The sequence below is a fragment of the Melospiza melodia genome, chromosome 1 (genome assembly GCF_035770615.1).
Source record: "Melospiza melodia melodia isolate bMelMel2 chromosome 1, bMelMel2.pri, whole genome shotgun sequence".
NCBI lineage: Eukaryota > Metazoa > Chordata > Aves > Passeriformes > Passerellidae > Melospiza > Melospiza melodia.
The window spans coordinates 32,836,105-32,858,019 of record NC_086194.1 but is presented as its reverse complement, the minus strand read 5'-3'; the positions used below and the strand labels follow the sequence as shown (position 1 = coordinate 32,858,019).

The 21,915-nt window shown below is 39.4% G+C and overlaps 1 protein-coding gene across 1 annotated transcript in view; it reads left to right on the top strand.

Annotated features, from left to right (window-relative positions):
- Positions 1 to 21,915, top strand: part of IGF2BP3 (insulin like growth factor 2 mRNA binding protein 3) — a 111,745-nt gene that overhangs the window by 5,708 nt on the left and 84,122 nt on the right. The window contains exon 3 of the mRNA XM_063153171.1: positions 18,474 to 18,522. Within this exon, the coding sequence (XP_063009241.1) occupies positions 18,474 to 18,522 (49 nt within the window). The remainder of the gene's footprint in view (positions 1 to 18,473; positions 18,523 to 21,915) is intronic.

Below are 21,915 nucleotides of genomic sequence, written 5' to 3'. Positions count from 1 at the left end.
ATCTGCTCTCTTTTCTGTGTGCAGACTTACTGGTTTTGAGAGTGCAGGGCCAAAACTTTACATAGTGACTTAAAGTTTTTATTCTGTTTCCACATTTGTTTTTGCAGATGTGAACAGATTTTTTTTTTTTTGTTTTAATCTTTGAAATTTTACAACTAGAGTGGAAACACCAGTTGTGACTATTCCTATACAGACAATGAGTTGTTATGAAAAAACTAGATAATCTTCACCAACCGTGTTAACTGTTACATTGTGGGAAATTTAATTTTTATAGTTCCTCATGCTGTTTGATCATTAATTAAGAAAAAAATCCCTTCTTGCTGCAGTTTTTAAAAATCAGCTGGAACACATGAAACACAGCTGTAAATGTGTGTCCTGAAAGGTTGGTCCTGTTCTCCTTTTGCTAACTTCCCTTTACAGAAGGTAGCCTGAGAAATATACTTGTAGTGGACTTGAAATTGTGCATAGATATGGTAAATTTTAAAGGAGTGGAATAAAAAATAACATTTTGGAAGTGTAATTCAAGGGTAGTAAAAATATGACCAGGAAATGTTTAAGATTTTTTTTTATTATTTCTCCTTTTTTTTCCCTTCAAGCATGGGGTAATAACATTTTCCACATTTGAGACCTTGAAGGTGGCATTTTTATAAAATGGGGCTGTGTTCATTTCAGTCACTCTTTTAAGTGCAGAGCATAGGACTCTACAGTGCTGGAGTCCTTTCATGGCTTCTGGCTAGCTACTGGGTGGACTTCAAATGCTTAGTTTTGACCTGAAAATTTTTAAATGGTCTAAGATTTACCTACCTAACAGAAACTGTGATGCTTCCCATAATGCCTGTGAGAGAGGGACCCAGGCAGAATTAAAATACACCTAATACTTAGTTATGGACAGGGCTAGTCCTTCAGGGAACCTCACACAAAAGATTCTTTGCTCCTTAAACCTGTTCCTCTCCTTAGGGTCATTTTATCTTTTAGTGTTTTATTGTCCTGTGATTTTGCTAAAAAATACGTAGTGGCATGGACCACAGCTAAAGACACTCTTTGTTCTGGTGAGTTCATCCTTAATGAGCTCAGTGAGATAGGGACAAGACAACATTGATGGAGGACCTTTTTTTTGTCATTAAGTAAATGGATAGAGAACACCTGCAAAAATGGAATGCTCTAAAATCTAAGTATGGGTGAAAACTTCTTGCTTTGTATATAGAAGGGGATGGATTAGAAAGTTTGAATAGGTTTGATCCATTTAGCAATATCAAGGTGCTTTACATGGTTCTAGAGTGTTTCGAGACCATTTTATTTTAATGCACTTTTATTTTCATATGCAAAATATCTATCTCCACATGAGTCCATTCTTCATCTCTAATGATGGAGAATATAGAACTATGTAAAGTTATTTGCTAATTACTGTTGAAAGCAAAGATAAAACCATAACTTTCCCTTATTTTGTCTAGAATCATGATGGAATCAAATACTTGAGCATTATTTTATAGTTTTAGTCTCAGGCTTCCATACTTTTTCCTTTATTTTTTTTTTCCTGGGCATGTCAAATGTAGGCGCTTGAATTCCTTTTCACCCTGTATCTTTGCTGGATGAGTGTTACCTCTGCTGTCCAAATGAGGAAAATATCTTGGATGTGCCATCCAAAAATCTCCCTGTGTGTCTGTGTTGGGGGTGTGGTGGGGAGACCAGATAGCCCAGTGCTTTCTGGTGCTACCCAGGCTCTCTGGGCATGTCTGTCCATCTGGATACTTCAGTGATGGTTGTTCCTTGTCATCAACGGGAATGTGTGATTTGGCTTTGAAAAATTTTGTGTGCGGGAGCAAGAGCTCCCGTGTTTTTGTGGTAAGTATCAAAAAATTGTAATTTTGTACTATCTCCTGGTTTTGCTTCTTTCCAGATCTGCAATATTGGTTTGTGAGTGTGTCTTCAAAGACAGATATATTTAACACAGAAAGAAATCTTGATATATGTAGTGGAATACTTAGCAAATGAAGTGCATATTAATCAATATTAATTGACCCTAGTAAACCTTAAAATACTGTATGTGTAAAGGCAGTAAAAGAGTGGTGCCAAAAAAGGTGGTTTTCCAATTTTTTTTTTTCTGCCAGTGCATTGAAATTTCAAAATGAAAAATTGCAATATTAATTGTTATTTTGCTGACTCGTATCACTGTGACAGCTGGCACAAGAGGAACCTATAGTATAAAATGTCTCCTGTTCAGCACAGCCCCAGCAGCCATGTGCTTCCCCCATAGCCTGCCTCTTCATGGTGCAGGGGAATCAGCATCTGCTCAAACTGTCCTTCTGCAGGCCTGAATGAATGGGAAACTGCCACTCACATGCAAAATGAGGTGCTCTGTGCTTTTAATTAAGTCAAAATTTGGATACGATCACAAATAATGAGTCAAAGGAGGGATCTGAGTCTTCTTGGGTATGGGACTAAGTACAGAAATGAAACGGCCTTGAAATAGAGAATCTTCAGCTGGGAAGGGCTTTACTCCATTTTAAGTTTTTTGGTGTCTTGATTATCTTGTGGCTGTAGCCTCTGCATTATTTCTCACCAATCAGTGGTTTCTAAGAGAATGTGTATGTATATGTGTGTCTCTCGTGTGTGTGTATATATATAGCCACATATGCATTTTAAAAGATTCTATTACCATAAAATAATTTGCAGTTTAAGAAGGGACCAGCTAAAAATATCTAGAGAATTTATAAAAATAGTAAGGTTGGGAGTTTTTTTGGGTTTCTTTTTTTTTTTTTCCTAGTACCAATACCCTTGAACACAACTGGAGCTGAATGTTCACTTTTGAAAGATTAACTTTCATGCTCAGCTGAACTTTAGGAATGTTATTTTAAAATATGTAGTCTACACCATGTGTCTAATGCATTTTTCCTCTTTGAAAGTAAAAGTGTTTTATTGTTTTGGTAAATTGTTTTCTAATTTTTAAATGTTAAATATACATGTTCTGTGTGTTTTCCCTCAAAAATGGAGCTCACTTCACCTTAGTGGAGCATTAAAAATTGTAGAGCAGAAATCAGAATTCCCAGTAAAGGGAATTCTAGTGTGTGTGTGAACAGAAATTTCTGTTGGAAAAAATAATAAGCTTAAGTTATTAGTTGGATTTGCAGTTACTTATTTTCCTGAAATTTCATATTAAAGAGTGGTCAGAGATGGAGTAAAAACCTTGTTGGGCTTGGATTTGGAATTATTCATTAAATATCTAGCATGGATTGATGGAGGTCGGGTTCTAATTTTCCAGGAACAATCAGGGCAGGAGAGCAGGGCTGGGGCAGCCCCTGCCTCGGGTGAGTTGTGCTGTGCAGGTGCTCCACACAACTTTGATCCCAGATCCTGCTCCTGCACTCTCTGCCCCCCTCCCCTGCCATCAGAGGGAATCCTGAGCCCCCAGTGTGCAGCAGGGAGACTCCTGGGAAACAGAGGTGACAAAATGTCTCTGGCTTTGGTAGGGAAAATGCAAGTATCTAGCAAAGGCAAAAGACACCAGTTGTTTGTGTTTTCTTAAAAAAAACAAAACAAAAAACAAACAAAACAGTAGTTTTAAAGCAGTTACAGAACAGATAATCCAGAAATTTAATTTTGGTGATAGAGTGGATTATTTGGTTTATAAGCATTGGGGAAATTCTGTGCTGTGGTGGCTTCCTGGTTATCATGGAAGAATAGTTCAATTTTTCCTCCTACATCTAAATTAGAAATTTCAAAGAAGAGTCTCTTTAGGACAAAACATAATTTATGGGATGCTTGAGGAATTCAGGTAGTACTTTAATCTATGACAATAGATTATAAATATAATGTAAATATTATCCTTTTTTAATATTAATCCTGATATACCTGCTTTAAATGATTTTCTGGTGAAAGTTTGGTGGCAAACTTATGCAGGTGATGGCTAGGGAAAAAAAAATTGTCTATCTTGGACTATTGCAGCTAACTTAGAAGTTATTTTTCAAATGATGTTGCTAACTGTGCACCAGCTTGCACAGGCTCCCCTCACCATTGAGCTGCTGGTTTGTCAGAGTTATGTACTTCTGTGCTGTGGAGAGCACAGGAGTCTTTCCTACCAGGGCAAGAGGATTCCTGAGTGAAGCACATCTTTCTTCATGGCAAACCATTGCTGTGGTGCACAGAGGGAGCTGTTCACCAGGGCCAGGCCAGAGGGATTGGATGCTGAGAGTGTCTCGATCTCAGTGGGTGCTGGGGCTGATCAGCAGCAGGAGCTCTCACACGGTGAGGTTTGTGTTAACAGGAGCTTGATTACTGAGTTCTAGGTGGGTGGTGGGCAGCAGCCTAACTTGGTGCTGTGCTAACCAAAAGTGTTAAAAACTGTCATTGCTGGTCAGGAGGCACTACTGCTGACCTGAGAGAAGTGCTGGGTATCTCAGTACTTGTTTGATACTTGACTGTATGAATTTTCTACATGCACAGAAGCTTTTAACATAGGATGAGAAATAATTGAGAAATGGACAGCTCTTACTGTTGTGTTTTTGTTTTTTTTTTTTTAATACTGTGTAGTCATTACTAAATTTCTTTTCAGAGTTTAATTCTGGAACTCAGTAGTAGTGGTGTAAAATTTTTCTTGTCCTGCTAATACTAGTTCATTTGAAGATCCATCAGAATGCTTATTCTGCTAAAATACTTAAAAAAAAAAATCCACCCCCAAAAGCAACCAAACACACCACATTGTTGTTATTGTCAGAAAGTAGAGAATATTTTTTTATTAAATACTAAGATATTTTTTCCTCAGTAATGATTTGAGTCTTAATAGCAAATGGTGAGTTCCTGTTCTATTTGATGCCTTGCTCAGGGCTGCTGCTTATTGTATTTATTTAGAATGTATTATACGCCTCTATTCAGAAATGTTCTTTTTTTTTTCCTGTCATGCACTTGAGAGAGGATTTTTATAAATAATGTAATTTCTTCCCATTCTTTTGCACTGGCTAGTCTTAAACAAGAAGTGATTGTTGACATGTAAATATGTCCCAAATTCTGCATTTAACATAGTATGATAAGCTTTAGATAAAAGTGGTGGACACGCCCTTTGTGCAACTGGGCTTTGTGACAGTTGTTCAGTTGAACTCAAAGCACGAGCAGAATTGTGTTTAACCTGTTTATAGTTGAAGCTACCAATTTTTTCTTGGAAGTAGTCTTGGGAAAAGAGTTTGAAGACTTGTCATTAACTGAAGTCTTGAAATTATAAGGATTGCTCTACCCTTGTGTTTGACTAGCTTCGTTAAAATCACAGAATTTCATTCAGTGGCTGCGGTTGGGTTTTGCCTGCCTCTGTGGCAAATAATGAGCTTATGCATATTGCTTTTCTTCCTGGCCCTTGGGCTCACGTCACCTGATCCACAGAGTTCACCCAGAATGACTGTTGCTGGTTTTGCACACGCTAAGCTCAGCATCTTAACGTGAAACTGAGACTTCTGCTCGGATCCAGCGCCGCACGCGTGGCTATTTCAGCCTCCCGCTGTACAGCAGGGCTGTGTTCTGTGTTTTGTGCTGGAACACTTCAAAAAATGGTTTTCCAAATCAAAGTTGAAGTGGAGGTTAACTTTTTAAGCTAGATTTCCACGGCTGGTGGAAATCACATGTGATTTTTGTATTCCAGAAAGCCTCTCTTTGACATAGTTCTCCCTTGTGTCACCAGATGTATCATTTTGGGTGGTACCTTTGGACAAAAAAGGCAGTAAAAGGAAAAAAAAGGGCAAAGCATGGAAAAGTCTGTCCAAAACGTAACCATGTTTTACTGTGATGAAAGCCTACAAATTCCAAATGGCATTAGAGCAGTGATAGCTTTCTGGAGGTGGCTGTGGTGTGTCACTTATCTGTTGAGACTGGGGCGAGATAAGGAGAGGATGATCTGGTTTGGGGGGGGCTGAGGAGGTGCCCTGATCTCTTTTCCCTCTAACATCCATCCCTGTGAACTTCCCTTGCTCTCTGTGTGTAATGTGTATGTGGCTGTGAAGTATTAAAGCATGTCTTTGAGGTTTGGGAGAGGCAGTGATTGCTTTGTTTTGGGGTTTTTGGTATTCTGGTTCTGGTTGTTACTGCTAGTTTTGTCTCATTGCATAGCCCAGCTCTAGGCACGAAGCTGGTGCCAGCATCATTTGAAATAAGCTGAATTTTTGGGGGGATAATGGTGGGAAGTAAAGAAGATGCACAAGCAGTAGTGTTAGCAAAAGGTGATCAGTAACCCCCAAAGAAGGATGACTTATATCTGTGGTTAAATACCTTACAACACCACAATCTTCCTTAAGCTTTTTTTTTTTTTTTTTTTTTTTTGCTATTTTAACTTTCTCCAGGTCTTTAAAAAAATGTTCTTAAATCCTCAGTTGCTGGGTATATCTATATCCAGGTGGAAAGGCTGAATTTAGAAGCTTTGAGAGACATTTAAACTATGCTAAACTGTGCTCTCAGGTAAAAGCAACTCAATCTGTTTGTGGGGGCAAGTACCACCTAATTTGGGTATCTCTGTTTATGAATCAGTGCCATGTGATTGTAAAAATAAGATAATTACTATCTTGTGTGATAATAAGCTTGAACATCTGTATACAAACTAAAGTCAAACTAATTATCTGCTAAATAATTTATTAAATGTGGTCAAAATTATCATCTTAGTTCGTATGAACTTTGCTCATAATCTTAATTTAAATACCCAGCAAAATGCCATGTCTTTGAAAACTGCAACTTACTAAATGCAAATAATCTTAACGCTAATGATGATTAACTTATAAATTATACTTATGATTTAACTGGTTAGCTGTAGCATGATATAAGCATTTTCTCTTCTTTAAGAGTAACTAATCAAAAATTACAATTTTGCTTAGTTTAATGTGAAGTGAGTTAAAACAATGTCAATATTAAATGCTCTGTAAAGAGTGTACTTTCCAGTGCAGAAATGTAAACTCTGTATTTTGTTCTCTGGTCATGGCAGTGTATTCAAATCTACAATGACTGTGAAAAAGTCAGTGCTGTCTGTGAAATTCATCCTCAAAACCTGATGCTATATCCTGTTTTCTGTGAAAAAGAAATTTAAAAAACAAGAAATTATTTACAAGGTGATAGTATTATCCTATAATTGCTCTATATACCACTAGCTAAAGTCAGGGTAAATTTTTTAATAGCATTACTAATGTGGAGGAAATCATTATATATTAATTGTAAATGTTGCTAAAGAAAATACACTCACACTTGTTATATACAAACAATTTTTCAGAATAACTTCCCTTTGAAAGAAATTGTAGAATTGAAATGTTGCATAATTTAAAGTCAGTGAACAGTTGAATTTTAGTTGTTGACTTTTCCAGTTGAACAGAATGAAATGATACTCTAAGGCTTTAATCAAGCCCTGGTATGAAAGCTCAGGGATTGCTTTCATATATTATACTATGTAAGCCTGTGTGCACTAATCAAAGCTGCTATGACAAAAGCACAGAAGATTGTTTTGGTAATTCTTAAAAATGAAGTTCAATGCAAGATATAATTAACAGCATTTCTATTAAGTCAATATAAAAATATAAAATATTGCAAAGGACTGTTTACACACAATCTGTGGTGCTTTAACTATGGCAGTACAAATTATTTACTGTGCATGAGGATTTTACCCTGACCAAACCTATTGCTCTTAAAAAAAAATAAAAAAAATTGCATGGTTATTACTGCATAGATTCACTTCTTAAAATATGTCAGCTAGAGAGCTAATTTTTTTCAGTAACCAGTCTTTAGATCACACCTTAATATATAAAATATTGCTTACGTGTGCAAGGTGTGTCTCTTTAGTTCTATGTACCAGCTGAAGGATGGCACATTCTATTCTTCAAGGGTGTAAAAAGGGTATAAAATTTTTTGATGGGAGACTGTGCAGGTCTTCTAAATAACATGTTACATTTTTCTGAAAGTACAGTTGTGAAATAATTTCATTTGGTGCTCTTCTCTGCACAAAATTTTTGTGCAAGTGAATAACATTGAATTTGTGGAGGACAATTCTTCAGAGAAAATTACTGAAAAAGTGAAAATAATGTTTGAAAACCATACACCAAATTTGTTTCTCTTTGCAAGTAACAAATAATAGAAGTAAGAAGTAACAGAAATATAGAGAAAACAATGGCATTTAGGAAAGAAATTAGGAAATGCATCTATTGATATTGAGCATAAAAATGTCAAGTTCAAACAGCAGAGTGGTCACTTTTGATGACTTTTGGGTTTTGCCAGGGCAGGTGAAAGGAAGGGAAGCTGTTTGGTGGTGAGAGTGCAAACCCTAAGGGTTCCAGCACTCCTCTGGTGAAGGTGTTATATCCCATCTGATTTAGGTCACTTAATCAGTTTAAGGCCACGTGGAATTGCAATTAATAAGGGACAGCACTTGAGAGCTCTTCTTGCTGGTGTTCTGTTAGTTCAACAAAGTGTGCTGGGGAAATGATGGCTGGAGCAACCACCAAAGTGAGAGTTGGCATCAGTGCAGTCTTGGCTACAGCATGCATCAATTTATACTTGAAAAGTTTGTCTTAAACTTGTGTTAATAAGGCTTATTGTACTGAAGCTGTTTAGATAGAAGAACTTACTTATTTTAAAGATGATGGGAAAACAGTGAGCTAGACATTTCTGATGTAAAACTGGTGGAGTATTCTACTTTTTCTCCTGTTAGTGTCGTCTAGAAGATTTAAAAGAAACAGTTTGTCTTTTCAGCAATTTTAAAATTTTTCTTGATTTGCCTTGAGATTGAAAGGTAGAAATTATTTTTAATTTAACAACAAAAAAAAAAGTTTTTTCATGTGAGCAAATTACCTGCAGGTCATGTTCCAGACTTTGCTGGAACATCAGATGATGAGCATAGTATCTTTCAAATGCTCAATTATCATGTCAGTCTAAGCTGTCCTCTTGCAAGTAATAAAAATGGAAGTTTCAGTCAGTGTGGATGCAGAAGGAAAGCCATGCATGCATGTGCACACACACACACTCTAAATACTTTGAGTGGCTCTAAACACTGGAAAGAGCCTGATACCTGCAGCTCCATTTGTAAGTGTTGATTTGCTCTGTGCATTTGTTAATTTTACTTTTGGTGTATTTTGTTCTTTTAAGCACTAGGACTATTAATATTTTTAGATATTATCATATATATAGTTGCCTAAATGAAGTAGTTTGCCCTTGTTTCTATCCTTTTTTATCGTGGAAGAGAGTTGAAAATGTCAGGGAGCCAGTATGGTAGCTGAAGTTCACATCTACACTTAAAACCAGACTAAGAAAATATTTCAATTATTGAAGATATAGCTGGTAAGCTTTTTGAAATTAGATGGTGTTTTCAGCAGCATGAGTGTTTGTGTTTCCTTTTTCTAGACCCCACAGGAATCTTTGTTTATGGAGATCCTTTTTTAGGAATTGGACATTAATTTGTGTCAGTTTTTGTGGAGTAGCCGGAGAGAGGCAGTGAGCAGGTTTTCTTTAAAAACTGCATGTGTAGGGTGAAACAGCGAGGTGATGGTGAAGTGGGGTGAGTCCCTCACCTACCCTAATGTCACACTCAGTTTAAGTTCTGAAATAGCTTGTTCTCATCCTGAATGTTTTAAATCTGATATTTGATAGTGCAAAAAAAAAAAAAAAAAAAAATGTAGCAAATGCTGAGACTGAGTAAAAGAGGTCTTCCAATTAAATGTTATAAGTGCATAGGAGAGCAACTCTTGCTATTTTGTTTCCCCTCCACTCCCTCCCCTCCCACAACTGAATTTGTTTAATCTGGAGGGTACAGTGAACTCAAATTGAGTATGAACAACTGTAGTTTCCCTTAAGTGTGACCTGAAGGAGACCAAAATAGGTTGTGCTCCCTGTCTATCGCTGTGGTGTCAGGAATCTGGGAAGCATTTCCCATGTTCTCTGCACACACGGGCTCGTGGTTGAGCAGTTGGTCTCAGCAGCATGGTGGCTACTGAATTCCTCTACAAGTGCTGCTAATTTTATTTGGATATTTCAGTCTGAGAAGGGTGAATCACTGAGTTATTGTTAGATGAGATCTAATCTGGTGCCATACCTCCCGTACCAAAAAAAAGTTGCCAAAATTTTACATAGTATGTGCTACGTGTTCCTTATTTCCATTGGATTTCTACTGGTTTGCAAACTGTTGCCGAGTAAGAGATGGTAGTAAGGAAGAGGTGCAAAACAAAAACACTGCAAGGCTTTATCCAGCAGCTACTTAGAACAAAGTATCTTGTTGGCTTTTTGATTTTTGCAGTCTGGTACCTTTTTTTTGCTTCAGAAATCACTCTGAAGTATCCTTCACCTTTCCTTTTTGCTGCTCGGGTTCTTTAAAGGGAGCTGAATTCACTGGAAATTACAAAAAAAAAAAAAAAAAAAGAATGTTTTTTTTTTGTAACCTGCTGCTCCCTATCCCCTTGTGTGGCCACGTACTGCAGGGGAACCTGATACAAATTTCGGTCTGGGGCTGCTTCTTACAGCTGATGTAGATTTTCTTAGCTGGTTCATAATGGAACTAGTGACTGCTCCAAGTGGCAGGGCCCTGTGGGCACTAGGAAAACAAGTGATGGGAGAGAAGAGGCCTTTGGCTATTTTGGTGGCTGAAGAAAATGAGGGGTGTGGAGAAGAAAGGAAAAAGCTGAGCACAGTGTTCCATTAAGAATATTAAGTAAACAAAATATTTGTGCACGCTTAGAAGTCCTTTTGCTTTTAAAGGTGATTATTTTCAATCCTTTGTGCACCTCATGTGTATTTTCACTTTTGTCTATATCCCAGTTAGTAGCAAGTTAGTTGTGTGGTGAGAGAATAGATAAGTGACCATAGCTTGAAAAAGTTTGGTCATCAAAATCAGCTTCATAGTAGAGTTGTTTAAGGAATAGAGACCCCTGCTCAGAGGAGGAGGGAAAGAGAGAGTGTGACATTTGGAAAAAAAAAAACTTACACCCCTACCCCACCCCAAAAAGAGGGGGTGGAACCAAAGAAAACCAACCCAACCATAAATGTCACAAGCCACAAAGATGAAAAAAGCCATTTTTCTGAAGGACACTAAAACTTGCCATTAGATTTAAAGCAGTGTTTAATTCTTTACTAAAAAAAATTAAATCTTGACAACCTTTTCTGTTAACAACACCTGAAAAATGAAAGTTTTTTCCTTTTTAATGAAAAATTCAATGTTAATATGGCAATGGCAGAATCTTCAGAATTTTCTTTTTAAAGTGCCTTTATGGTCCACTCAAGGGAACTCACAAATAATAAATTTAGCTTTTAGTTTAATTAGTGATGTGAAGAATTGTTGGGCTAAAACCCAAAAGCAGATGATAACAGGTGAGAGCCTACTATCCAGGTGATCCACTCAAACACAAGAACCGCAGCTGGGCTTACGCTGCTCGATGTGCCTGCTTTGCACCATGGGGCTTGGACGTGCCCATACAAACCTCGTGGCCGCCCTTGTGGAGCTGGCAGTCCATTCACAAAGCTGCAGGTTCCTTCAGAGTGCCCGAGTTTCTCGTGCAAGGAGAGGGCGGCTGGGCGGGCTGGTGGCTTTGGGCGCGGAGCTGGCGGCGGCGCTGGCACTGCTGGCCCCGCGCGCGGCTTTCCGACGGCTGGCCCCGGGCAGAGGTAGTAAACAAACCCCGTGTTTTGCAGGCAGTGGTAGGAAATTTGATCATCAGCACAGAGGGATCTGTGAGGTAATCCAAGAGTCATATTTTCATTCTCAATGCTGAGATAATGCACCTCTGCGAAGCGGCCGCTTCGCTGGGCTGTATGTGCGAGATGAAAGGGGAAAAGTGTAGTTAGGAGCCAACTATTGTGTCTTGCATGGGCTTTGGGAAAAAATTTTCTTTGTCTAAATTTTATGGAAAATCCTTATTCTGAGCGGTAGTACAGATTGCTTTTAAATCTGGGTCTGGGATTAAATGAGTCAACACAAAGAGAAGTATTGCTGCAGTTTGCCTGTGGCTTAGCCAAGTTTTGTCTGCTTGAATTGCTGAATTGGGTCTGAAATTCGAGCAATAACATTTCCTCTTCAAGTATTGTGCTGACCAGATCAGTGTGTAGAAATAAAAAGTGGTGATGTTTCTTAACAATTCAGTATTTGAAACCCTTCTCCTTTATTCTAGGGAGTAAGGTAAGTTGAAGATGAACTGGCTGTTTCATGAGCTAACAGCTTGATTAGACAAAATATAGTAATGGTGCCATCAGGGTGCCCTGTAATATAGACTAGAAATTAAATACCTTTTAATACAAGTGATATAAACACCTCTGTTTATCAGTTAACTGAACCTGAGTTTGTTTTTGAAAGAAATTCAGAGTACCTTCATTTAAGGTAGGAAGTGTGATCATTTGGTTTTGTATTAGTCAGAACTAATTTTTAGGAAAAAAACATGTTGAGATCTCTAACTGCATGAGTATATGCATACAAAATTTCATAGATAAAGATGGCTTAGAATATCCATTCAATAAGCTTTATTTTAATGGACTTCCTGCTGTTTATGAGGTACTTTCAGGAGTTAAATGTGAAAAATTTAGAGTGAAAAGATTGCTTAAGTCAAAATTTTCAGTGTGAAGCGTGGGGCAGGCAGAGACTGCAGCACCTCTTGCAGGACAAACCACTCCAGTGGCTCAGTCTGTCATTACTTCCACTTAGCATAAAGAAAATAATGACAATTCCCCCTCCCACACCCTGTAACTAGAAAACTACTGCTTTTTCCCCCAAGCGCACTGATCTGAATTGAGAGTTAAGGATTATTTATTTTGTCCTGTACACGTGGCTGCTTTTTCCCCCCCTTTCTTCCCACTAGAAGTGTGTTAAAAACACTGATTCGCTCTGTTGTGCCCAAGCATCAGCTACTTGAAGCAACCTGAGGGGGAGAAACTAATGTACTCTGTGTGGGGGTAGCTTTTGTGTGGGATTTTCCCTGCCTGTTTTTATTTTGCTGGCTGCAGAGTAAATAATAAGACACCTCTTTCCCTTCCCCTATAAATTCAGTTGATTACCAGCAGTTTTCCATTTGGCTAGGAGAGTTGCTAACTTTGTTTCCATGGCTGTTCCTGTCAGGACTTTTCATACAGAACTCATTTCTTACCGTATGGCGTTACCCACACTCCATAGAAGGTTTTTTGCTGTGTGGTGTTTTTTTAATGTTTCATCTCCAGCTGTCTATGTTCAGTTTGGGTTGTCAGTGAAGGAAGGCTGAGAACTGACAATTTTTGTGTTCCTGCCATTCTTTGGAGCTCGGGGAGAAGAGGGGCTGTTTTGGTGAGTGGGTTTGCAGTGGCATCAAGTGTAGCTGTCAGAGCTGGGGCACCACAGGCTGGGAGGCAGCACTGGGGGTACCAGCCTTGGTTCTGTGGGTATTGGCACACTCTGCACCTGTGCCAAGACTGTTCCAGGTAACCAGCATGGTTACAGACCTAGAACACAGGAAATGAATAAGCTTTTGCTCTTTGCTTGCTCTTAAGAGTGGCAAAGGTAGACCATTTGCTTTCTATCCCATAGGTATTGAGTTCAAACAGTTCAATGGACTAAGATTGTGGATGTTCACTTGATCTGCTTTCAAACATGTTTAAGTCTTTTTCCATAGGCTCTTGTTGAAAAGGAGTATGTTTGTGCTCTGTGGGTTTAAGGCATTAATGTTGTGTGTAGTTTGTATGGCTGCTGAAATAAGAGACTATTAATGGTGTTATTGTTGAGAAATGGGAATTAAGGAGTAGGAGGCAGCATGTTTCTGGGGGGGAGGGAGGATGGCAAGAAGGGCTCTGGTGAGAGTGTAGGTACAACCGTGTGGAAGTGCAGTCACTTTGATACTTGCATTTGTTTCCCTCTGTAAAATTTTCACACATCTATGAGATAAAAAAAAAATGGGGACTGTGAGCAAAAGCATGATACTTTATTCTTTGCTTTATGATTGTCTATCTTCTCTTATTTAAAATTATTTTCCCCTATGGGGAGGTGCAATCTGATGTGATTTGCCTTTGCTAAGTGTCATATAAAATACAGAGTGAGACTGTATTAGTGAAAGTGTACAGTGAGACTTAATACAGGGAGGCAAAAATAGACAATTTTGACACCCTTTTAACTTACTGGGAACTTGGTCTATTGAAGGAAAAGATCCTGGTGTACATATTGAGGGCAGAGAGAGAATGAAAGGGTATACATAAAAGTGAAGAAGACAAGCCACAATTTCAGCATTTTCTTTCTCCCACTACCCTCTTCCTAAGACATATTTAGTATTGTTTCATATGTGTGGAGGGTTCCTGTGAGCTGGGAGCACTGGGTGTCCCTGCACATGTTTGTTCTGCCTATTGATGTAGGAGAGGTGGCCCCTTCAGAGATCACTAAAATGACTTTTAGTAAATTATCCATCTTTGTGGCACTTTGCCCTTTCCGTCTCTGTGCACACATGTAGCACAAATATGCTGATTTTGCCTGGTGAAGGGGCACAGTGGTGGCTGCTTGTTTTACTTGTTTTCAGTGTTGCAGATATATTTGTGTGCCCCAAATACAAAGCTCCAGAAGAAATATGTTGGCAAATGGTTGTCAGCAGTGGCTTAAAGCAACTGAATTCTCTTACCAGGATAGTACTTGAAAAGAAGAATCAGAATGTGTGCAATTCCTCTTAAGGAAAGTAAATTTTTGCCAAACAATTGTTTATGGAGTGCAGAAACCAGAGAAGTCTCTTTTCTTACCCAAAACACTTTTATTACGTATCTTTGAAAAAGAGAAATGAGTGGGAATACCTGTTCACATTCTGTGGACATAAGTAGCTTTCCAAAACCTTATACAGAGCACAAACCTAATTTGCCCAGACTTTTTTTTTTTTTGCAGTTGACATCTATTTGCAATACCTATTTAGAATGGGAGAAATGAATTAAGAAATCTGCTTAAACTGGAAAAAGTGCATACACAAGTCTTATGTGAGTCACATTGATGAGAGGTGCTGGCACGGTTTTACTAAGAATTTCAGACTAGATGGGCTAAATATTAAAAGAAACTGAAGTGTAATAAAATACCTTCATGGGATGAGAAAGGAGTGGTTTTTGTTTTACCCACTTGGTGTGAGTGTAAGTAGTCATAAAGTAACAAAACTTGAGATTTTTTCAAAGCAGAACATAACAAAACCTCTGTAGGGTTCCGCTGCCTGGGATAAAAAAGCTTTAGGATCTTTGCATATTTCTACTTCGCTGAGGAAAACAGGGTGATGAGGAAGATGGAAAGCATCCTGAAAGAGCTAACTGCCTGAGATGGGAGTGTTTTTCCAGGAAGATACTCTATACTTTTTCCTTTCCCCACCTATTGAGCGGAGTTCTGACCCCGTGCAAGGAGTGCTTGCAGAAACCAGATCGCATCCTCACGGAAGCAGCTGCAGCTCCGTTAAACTCAGTCAGGATTTGTCAGCTTCACCCCTTTCCCTCTGCCACACTTTTGCGCTGGGTTTGGGGTTTTCCCGAGGCGCCGCAGGGCCGGTTTCCTGCGGGCGGGTGCCGGCGGGGCCGCTCGCATCCCGGTGTGCCGGGCCCGGCGGAGCCAGCGGGAGGAGCGATCGCGGGCGGGCGGGCGGGAGCTGCGTCCGCGCCTCCGGCCCCACGTGCGGCACGGGAGCGCCCTGCCCGCCGCTCCTCAGCCCCTGCCAGCGCCAAACAGCCGGCTCCTGTCAGCCCTCCCTCCTGTGTGTACAGCTACGAGCTTCGTGGGCTTGTAGGCGTCCTTAAGGAATGTATTGGGACTTCTCTAATAGCAAACGAAATGGCAAAATCTCAATGTGTCCGTGATCTTATGCAGGTTCTGTGTGATTCCTCTCTCGGCCATGCAGAGCTTTATTCAATTATATTTTTCCCCCACGGCTAATTGAGATACAGAAATAGTGAAATAAAAAATTTCACATGCAGCGGTAAATAGCAGATTTCAAACTTGTGCACTAGGAGACAAGTTAAAATTACTTGCAGCCAAGAAACTGATGAAGGTACAAATAGCTCCAAATTAAGTGGTGTGTTTATAGCTACTCTTGTACTTTTGAAGTGACCTTTCAGTTTTGTACAATAGGTGTCTCACTATTGCCATAAATTGAGGTGCACAACAGGACTGTACCTGTTTTGTACTTAGCTTGCCGTTTTCTTTTGCTGTTTGTGAATGTGGCAGGGGAACCAGTAATTTTAAGGTGACATTTCTTCCTTGCTTGTGTCCTTTCCTTCTCCTTTTCAGAATGTTCAAGTTATTTCTGGGCTACAAATGTTGGCTGGCTAAAGTTTTAAATTGTATCAAACTTTTTCAGTCCCTTGAAGCCACAAGGGGAAGGAAAAAGCCCAGTGCCAAACCTTGTGCTAGTCCTTAGCATTAGATGATTAAAAGCACAGATTGCATTTTCTGGTCCATCATTCGGGAGTCGAGCAGTAGAGAAGATTTTCAGAAGGATTTCCTTCTGAAATGAGATGTGAGGTGGTAGCTTTGTTAAACTTGTATAAGTGTTTCTGGAAAGGACTTCCTCCCCTCCAGCCCCTTCTCACCAGTGGATGTCCCCTGTTCAGTGGGAGCATTGGTGGCCAAACTCGGATGTGGGGCTGGGATGAGACCTGCTGTGGGTATGGGGTGTTGGGCTTGGGTCCTTCTGTGAATGGTGCTCCCTGCTAGGAAACTCATGAATTTTAATTTGAATCTACAAGTCTGAGAGTAATGGCACAACATGCTTGAAGCACATTGAATAGTGTATTGGCTGCCAATTTTGTGGTTTGGGGTTTTACTGTATTAAAATTGCCCAGTATTTTTAATGTTGTATGCACATCCCCTTTTATGTTCTACCTCAGGACCCAAGTTCCAGGTTGCTGTGTGCGATTATATTTTGATGTTTCAGAGCAGTGTGTCACTGCTTTAGGGTGACTGTTCTGCAGCAGTATCACTAGCTGAGATGGTGGTCTGAGGGAAACTTTGCAGGCTTCAAGGAAATGTTCTGCTCTCTCTATTACAGTGAGGCAGCTCCTGACTTTCCCTGCTTTACTGAAAATGAAACCTTAACAGGGTTGTGTGTGGTTTGGGTTTTCGTTCTCCCTTCCTTGCCTATTTATATGATCAAATGCTGAAGTCTGCTCCTACTTGCTTGAGAGGGAGTGAAAACAGCTGAGAAATGCTACAAAACTAAGGCTTGATTTTGTTTTCTGGCCAAATCATGTTTGTTGCTTGATCCATGGTCGCTGTAGTGTTGGGGATGGCACCTCCACATGAGGAGCAGTTCGGGCAAGTGGCTTTGTGCTGTAACCTCTGCTTGTGCCTTGAACAAAGCCTGTGGGGAAGAGCGTTTTAAGATGTAAAACACTCACTGCAGGCCTGGGTAGGTGGTGGTGTTAGGGAAAGGAGTGTATTTTAAAAGGATTTGGGGGCAAAAAGGAAAGCTTTTGATTTTATTGCTAGACAGGAACATCTCAAAAACTTGTTTTGCTTGAAGACTTCACTGGCTTGTATAAATTTAACTGTTATTAAAAAAATCCTTAAAGTGTTAAGCATTTTTTTCTGAGAGAGGCCATTATTGAATAATTAAAATGTGAGGTAGAACTAAGTGTTTGAACACAAGACACTTATTTTAGCTGCTTTGGTGTACCAAAATGCAGTTGAGACTTTTGAAGTGTCTGCTCTCTCTTGTCCCCTCTCCCTTCCCCAGAGCTCCCCAGGATGGTCAGGCTGACCCCACTGGCTCAACATACCTGAGCCTAGCCGAAACTGTGTTAATCTACACATTCTTGTAAATCCCAAGGGGTTTGTGGCATCTCTGGCATTTATTTGTTCTCTCACTTTGGGGGAAGGGAGAAGACAAAGGACTTGGCTGTGAAGGCAGCCAGCACACTGCCAGGCTTTGCAGCAGCACTTCAAAGTGAATGTTTTGTTTAGTAGATAAGTGAAAACTGATGTAAATTTGGGGTGAAGATACAATAAATTTACTGATTCTTACCCTTTCCTCCCAATAAGGAATGAAGAATGTTAATCATGTAAATATTAGAAAATAGTCCATCATTAGATTAATGAAAAGCTTAATATTAAACCAAATGTATTTAAATTTGTATTCCTTACCTTGAAGGATTGTGACATTGTGATGCATTGTCTTGTTGAATTATAAAAAACAAAACAACAAAAAACTCTTCAAGTGTGTAAAGGAGAACCCAGTACAAATACATGGGATCATCACACCCATTTATAACAGAGAATTAGATACTGAAGGCCTTAAAGCTAAAATAGAAATACTCTTCAGGAAAAGTGGAGGCTTCATGAAATGTAACAGCTGTCAAATGTGTAACAAGTATTTCTGTAACAGTTCTTTGGACTTGAAATGGTTTTGACCTGACATTCCCCCCTCGGCGATCTGTTGGTTTTTTTGAATTCTGTATTTGATTTTGCCCCTTTTAGTATGACAGATGCTAAAATGTATGACACTGCTATGTATAGTCTATCTTGCAATAATGTTTTCTCTGGGTTTTTTTTTAAACTATTTTCTTTAATTTATCTGCAGGAGTCGGAAGCTTCAGATCAGGAATATCCCGCCTCACTTGCAGTGGGAGGTAGGAAGTTACTTTAAAAAAAAATTTATTTTTGCTTAAAAACTATGCTTCTGTTTCTCTCTTTATCCACAGGACTTTTCCCCTTCCCCCACCTTCCACTTGCGTTGCACACACCACCCATTCTGTTCTGGGGAGAAATCCTTTGGAAGAGGGAACAATAGAGCCTTCTAAGCAATTCAGATAACTGCCTTCATTTCTGTTTTCCAAGTTAACCATAAAAAATGTTGAAATGGATTCCTTGGTGAATGCTGACTTCCTGATGCAGTCACTCTCTTAGACTGAAAGCTCATCCATTTTGGACCTTGCTGGTGTTCGGTGTATGAGTTCAGCAAACTTAATAAAAATTCTTATTTAAATAATTGGTCAAAAACTTTTACAGAAGCAGAAATTTAGTTCTGGTCCCTCTTTGGGTGTGGATGTTTTGGGGGCTTTTATTTTCCTTGCTCCTCTGTATTGGTGGCATTATGGCAAATTGTTTGTTCACAGTATTCTGATTATTGGCTCTCACCAGTATGATATGTACTTGCTATTTACACTCCACAAATAGTGTTCTAATTTTTGCAGTAGATTGCCAGCTGTGAGAACAGATAAATAAGTTTTCTTTACTCTTTTTTCTGCCTTGTATATGTCTAAAATGTTTTTTTCAAGTTTTATTAGTGTCAAGCCATCCTCCTGCCTGAGGGGATTTGGAGGGTGGTGGTTTTGGGGATAAAGATCCTGTAGCATTGTTCTCCAGCTTGGTCTGTGGCCTTCATCTGACTTTCCATCTGCAGCTACTTCTTTGTTTGCACTGCCTGATTGCCTCCTAGCTTTGAAGGAAAATGGAGGCACTGGTCTGTTGAACCAAGGCTGTCACCACAGGGTCTCTGTCCGGTGTCACAGCACCTCTCTCTGCTCCAGCCTGCCTTTCTGCTGCCAGCTGTCCTTTGAGCTTTTCCTCTGCACCTCCCAAGCCTTGCACACTCCTCAGCTTACCAGTATCCACTTGGTATCTCTTATTTCAATTTCATAACTGCTTTTTTATGTCAAACTTCTGGGAAGCATAGTAATAGAGATGGTTGAGGCTGACTAATTTGAAAATGAAGTTATTTTTTGGTACAAAATTCCTCTGAGGATTTTGTGTAGGAATAATAAGTATCACAGCAGAGGCATACAACTCAGATGTGAATAAACAGATGTTTAACAGAAGTGCTGAGTAGTTAAAAGAAGAGCAGAGTACTTAAAAATGCTTCTACCTGCTCATGACTCCTTACACATGTAGCTGATACTGCTAGTATAATACAGGTATCTAACCTGTTTTCCATTTGATTTCTGACTGAAATGATCCCTCTTCTCTGTTGTTGCAGTTTCTGTAGTGACATCTGGTCTCAGACAGATATTTTCTCTGCCCATCTTTTTAAAAACACTTTATCTTCCTAAAGTTCCCAAGGAAGAGCCAAAATTGTCCCTGTTAAAATCATCTCAGCATTGCTTACATGCTCTAAAGTTACTTTTACAGACCTGACCCTTTGAGCACAGAATTTATAGACCCAAAAGTTTCTACAATACTTTTTTTGCATTCTCCTGTGACACCAGAGTTGCCTGGCAAGTTCAGTTTGTACACTAACTTCCTAAAACTTTTCTTTGTAAATGCTGGTGGTCTGGCACCTCTGCACTCAAGCAGGTAAGCTTTGCCTGTCCTTAAAATAGTAGTGCTGATAAAGTACAGTGACTGGTGATTTAATTCATCAGAGAATTGTCCCATGTCAGTTTACATTGGGTTCTGGTATCTTGTTTTTGGTGTTAAAATCCTTGAAAAAACTTCCTTTGAACTCTGTAAGAAGGTTTTTGATGATTCCCCCTTAAAATAAGTCTTTCTTAAAGGAGAGAGTAGAAATGTATGTGTTCAAAAAAGGTATTTATATTGAAGCAATGTTCTTGCAGAATGCGTTCTGAGTGGATGGTATGTGAGTGTGCATGTGTAGCAGCTGGAGTGATTTTACTTAGATTGTGTTTTATAGTCCCTCTGTGCCAATTCACTTGCCTCATCACCCCTTTGTTAATTGCTTGAATCAAGACTGATTTCTAATAGGTGTGAAATCCTTAGAACCAGAGCAAAACAACTGATGAAAGAGGTCTTTAGGTTAGTTAGTCCAGCCCTCATGTATGTTCCAGATTGAAATACAAAACACACTTTGTACTCTGCAGCACCTTTCCTTTTACTGTGACACAGGATATGTGAAAAGAACAGCAGATTAATGTTCCTGTGAACTGTTTTACCCCAGTAAAGCCACAGTTCAAAAGGTTCTGGTGCCATCCTTTGCAAAAGCTGTAGTAACTATCTTGTTTTAATTTTTTTTTCTTTATAAGAACAAGCTCTTTATAAAAAGCCCATGGGAGTGCCCCTAGAAGTCAGTGTGCTTGCCTCTGGTTCTGTGAGTCACAGCTGTCCTTGTGGCCAGGGTGTCACACAGTGGTTCCTGCATGCCTTGGGCCATGTGGGACTGGGACCAGTGAGGACCTCTGTGCACAGAGATGGCCCTTGGCCCATAAGAAAACACCCACAGGACCCTCTTTAAAGGGATGCATCTATAATATTCTCAAATACAGCTCATCTGGAACAGAGATTGGTAGCAGCTCCCACTTCTGAGCACCACAGATGAGTTTTGCATCCTGGTTTCCAAAACCAGAAAACTTTTCAGGGAATACTGAAGGTTAATTTGAACTGAGAATGTTTTGAGTTCCATCACCTGAGGAAGGTGCCCCACTGTTGATATAGGTCCTTTGTTCTCCATGTAGGTAGAAGCTGGCTTTTGAGATTTGTGGAATGCTGGAGTAAATCCATTTCTGGTGAAAACCTAGAAACCATTCCACTGGTGTACCCTCTTATCTTTCTAAGAGATGTGCATGTCTATTTAGTAAAATTTAGTGCCATTAGTAGAAGAGAAGAGAGAAATCATTTAGTGATAAGGAGATTTTGACTTCCCCCCCTAGATGTAACTGTGTGTCCTGAAAACTCATGGTAAGGCACTTGTCCCACAGTTATTCTATATAGATTGGGAAACAGTGGGTATAAATGGCCAGAGAGTAACAAGACTTGTCAGGAATGAAGTTATTGAAATTCAGAGTAGCTATTTGCTTTTCTGAGTGTCCCTTTTGACAAAATATTCCAACTAATGTTCTCCTTCATGTAGGTTGACATTACTGATTAAAATATGACTCTCAAAAGCAGTCATAGCAATTGGGCTTGTTTCCTCTGTGTTATGTAAGCCCTCACTATGCACTTATCAGACCATCATGGTATAGGCAAAAAAGGTAAGATAACCCTTTTAGACCGTATTCAGAGCTAAGTGGTGGAGAAAAGGGCAGATAATGAACTGCTGTAATCTGCTGAGTTACTACTTTGAAGCAAAA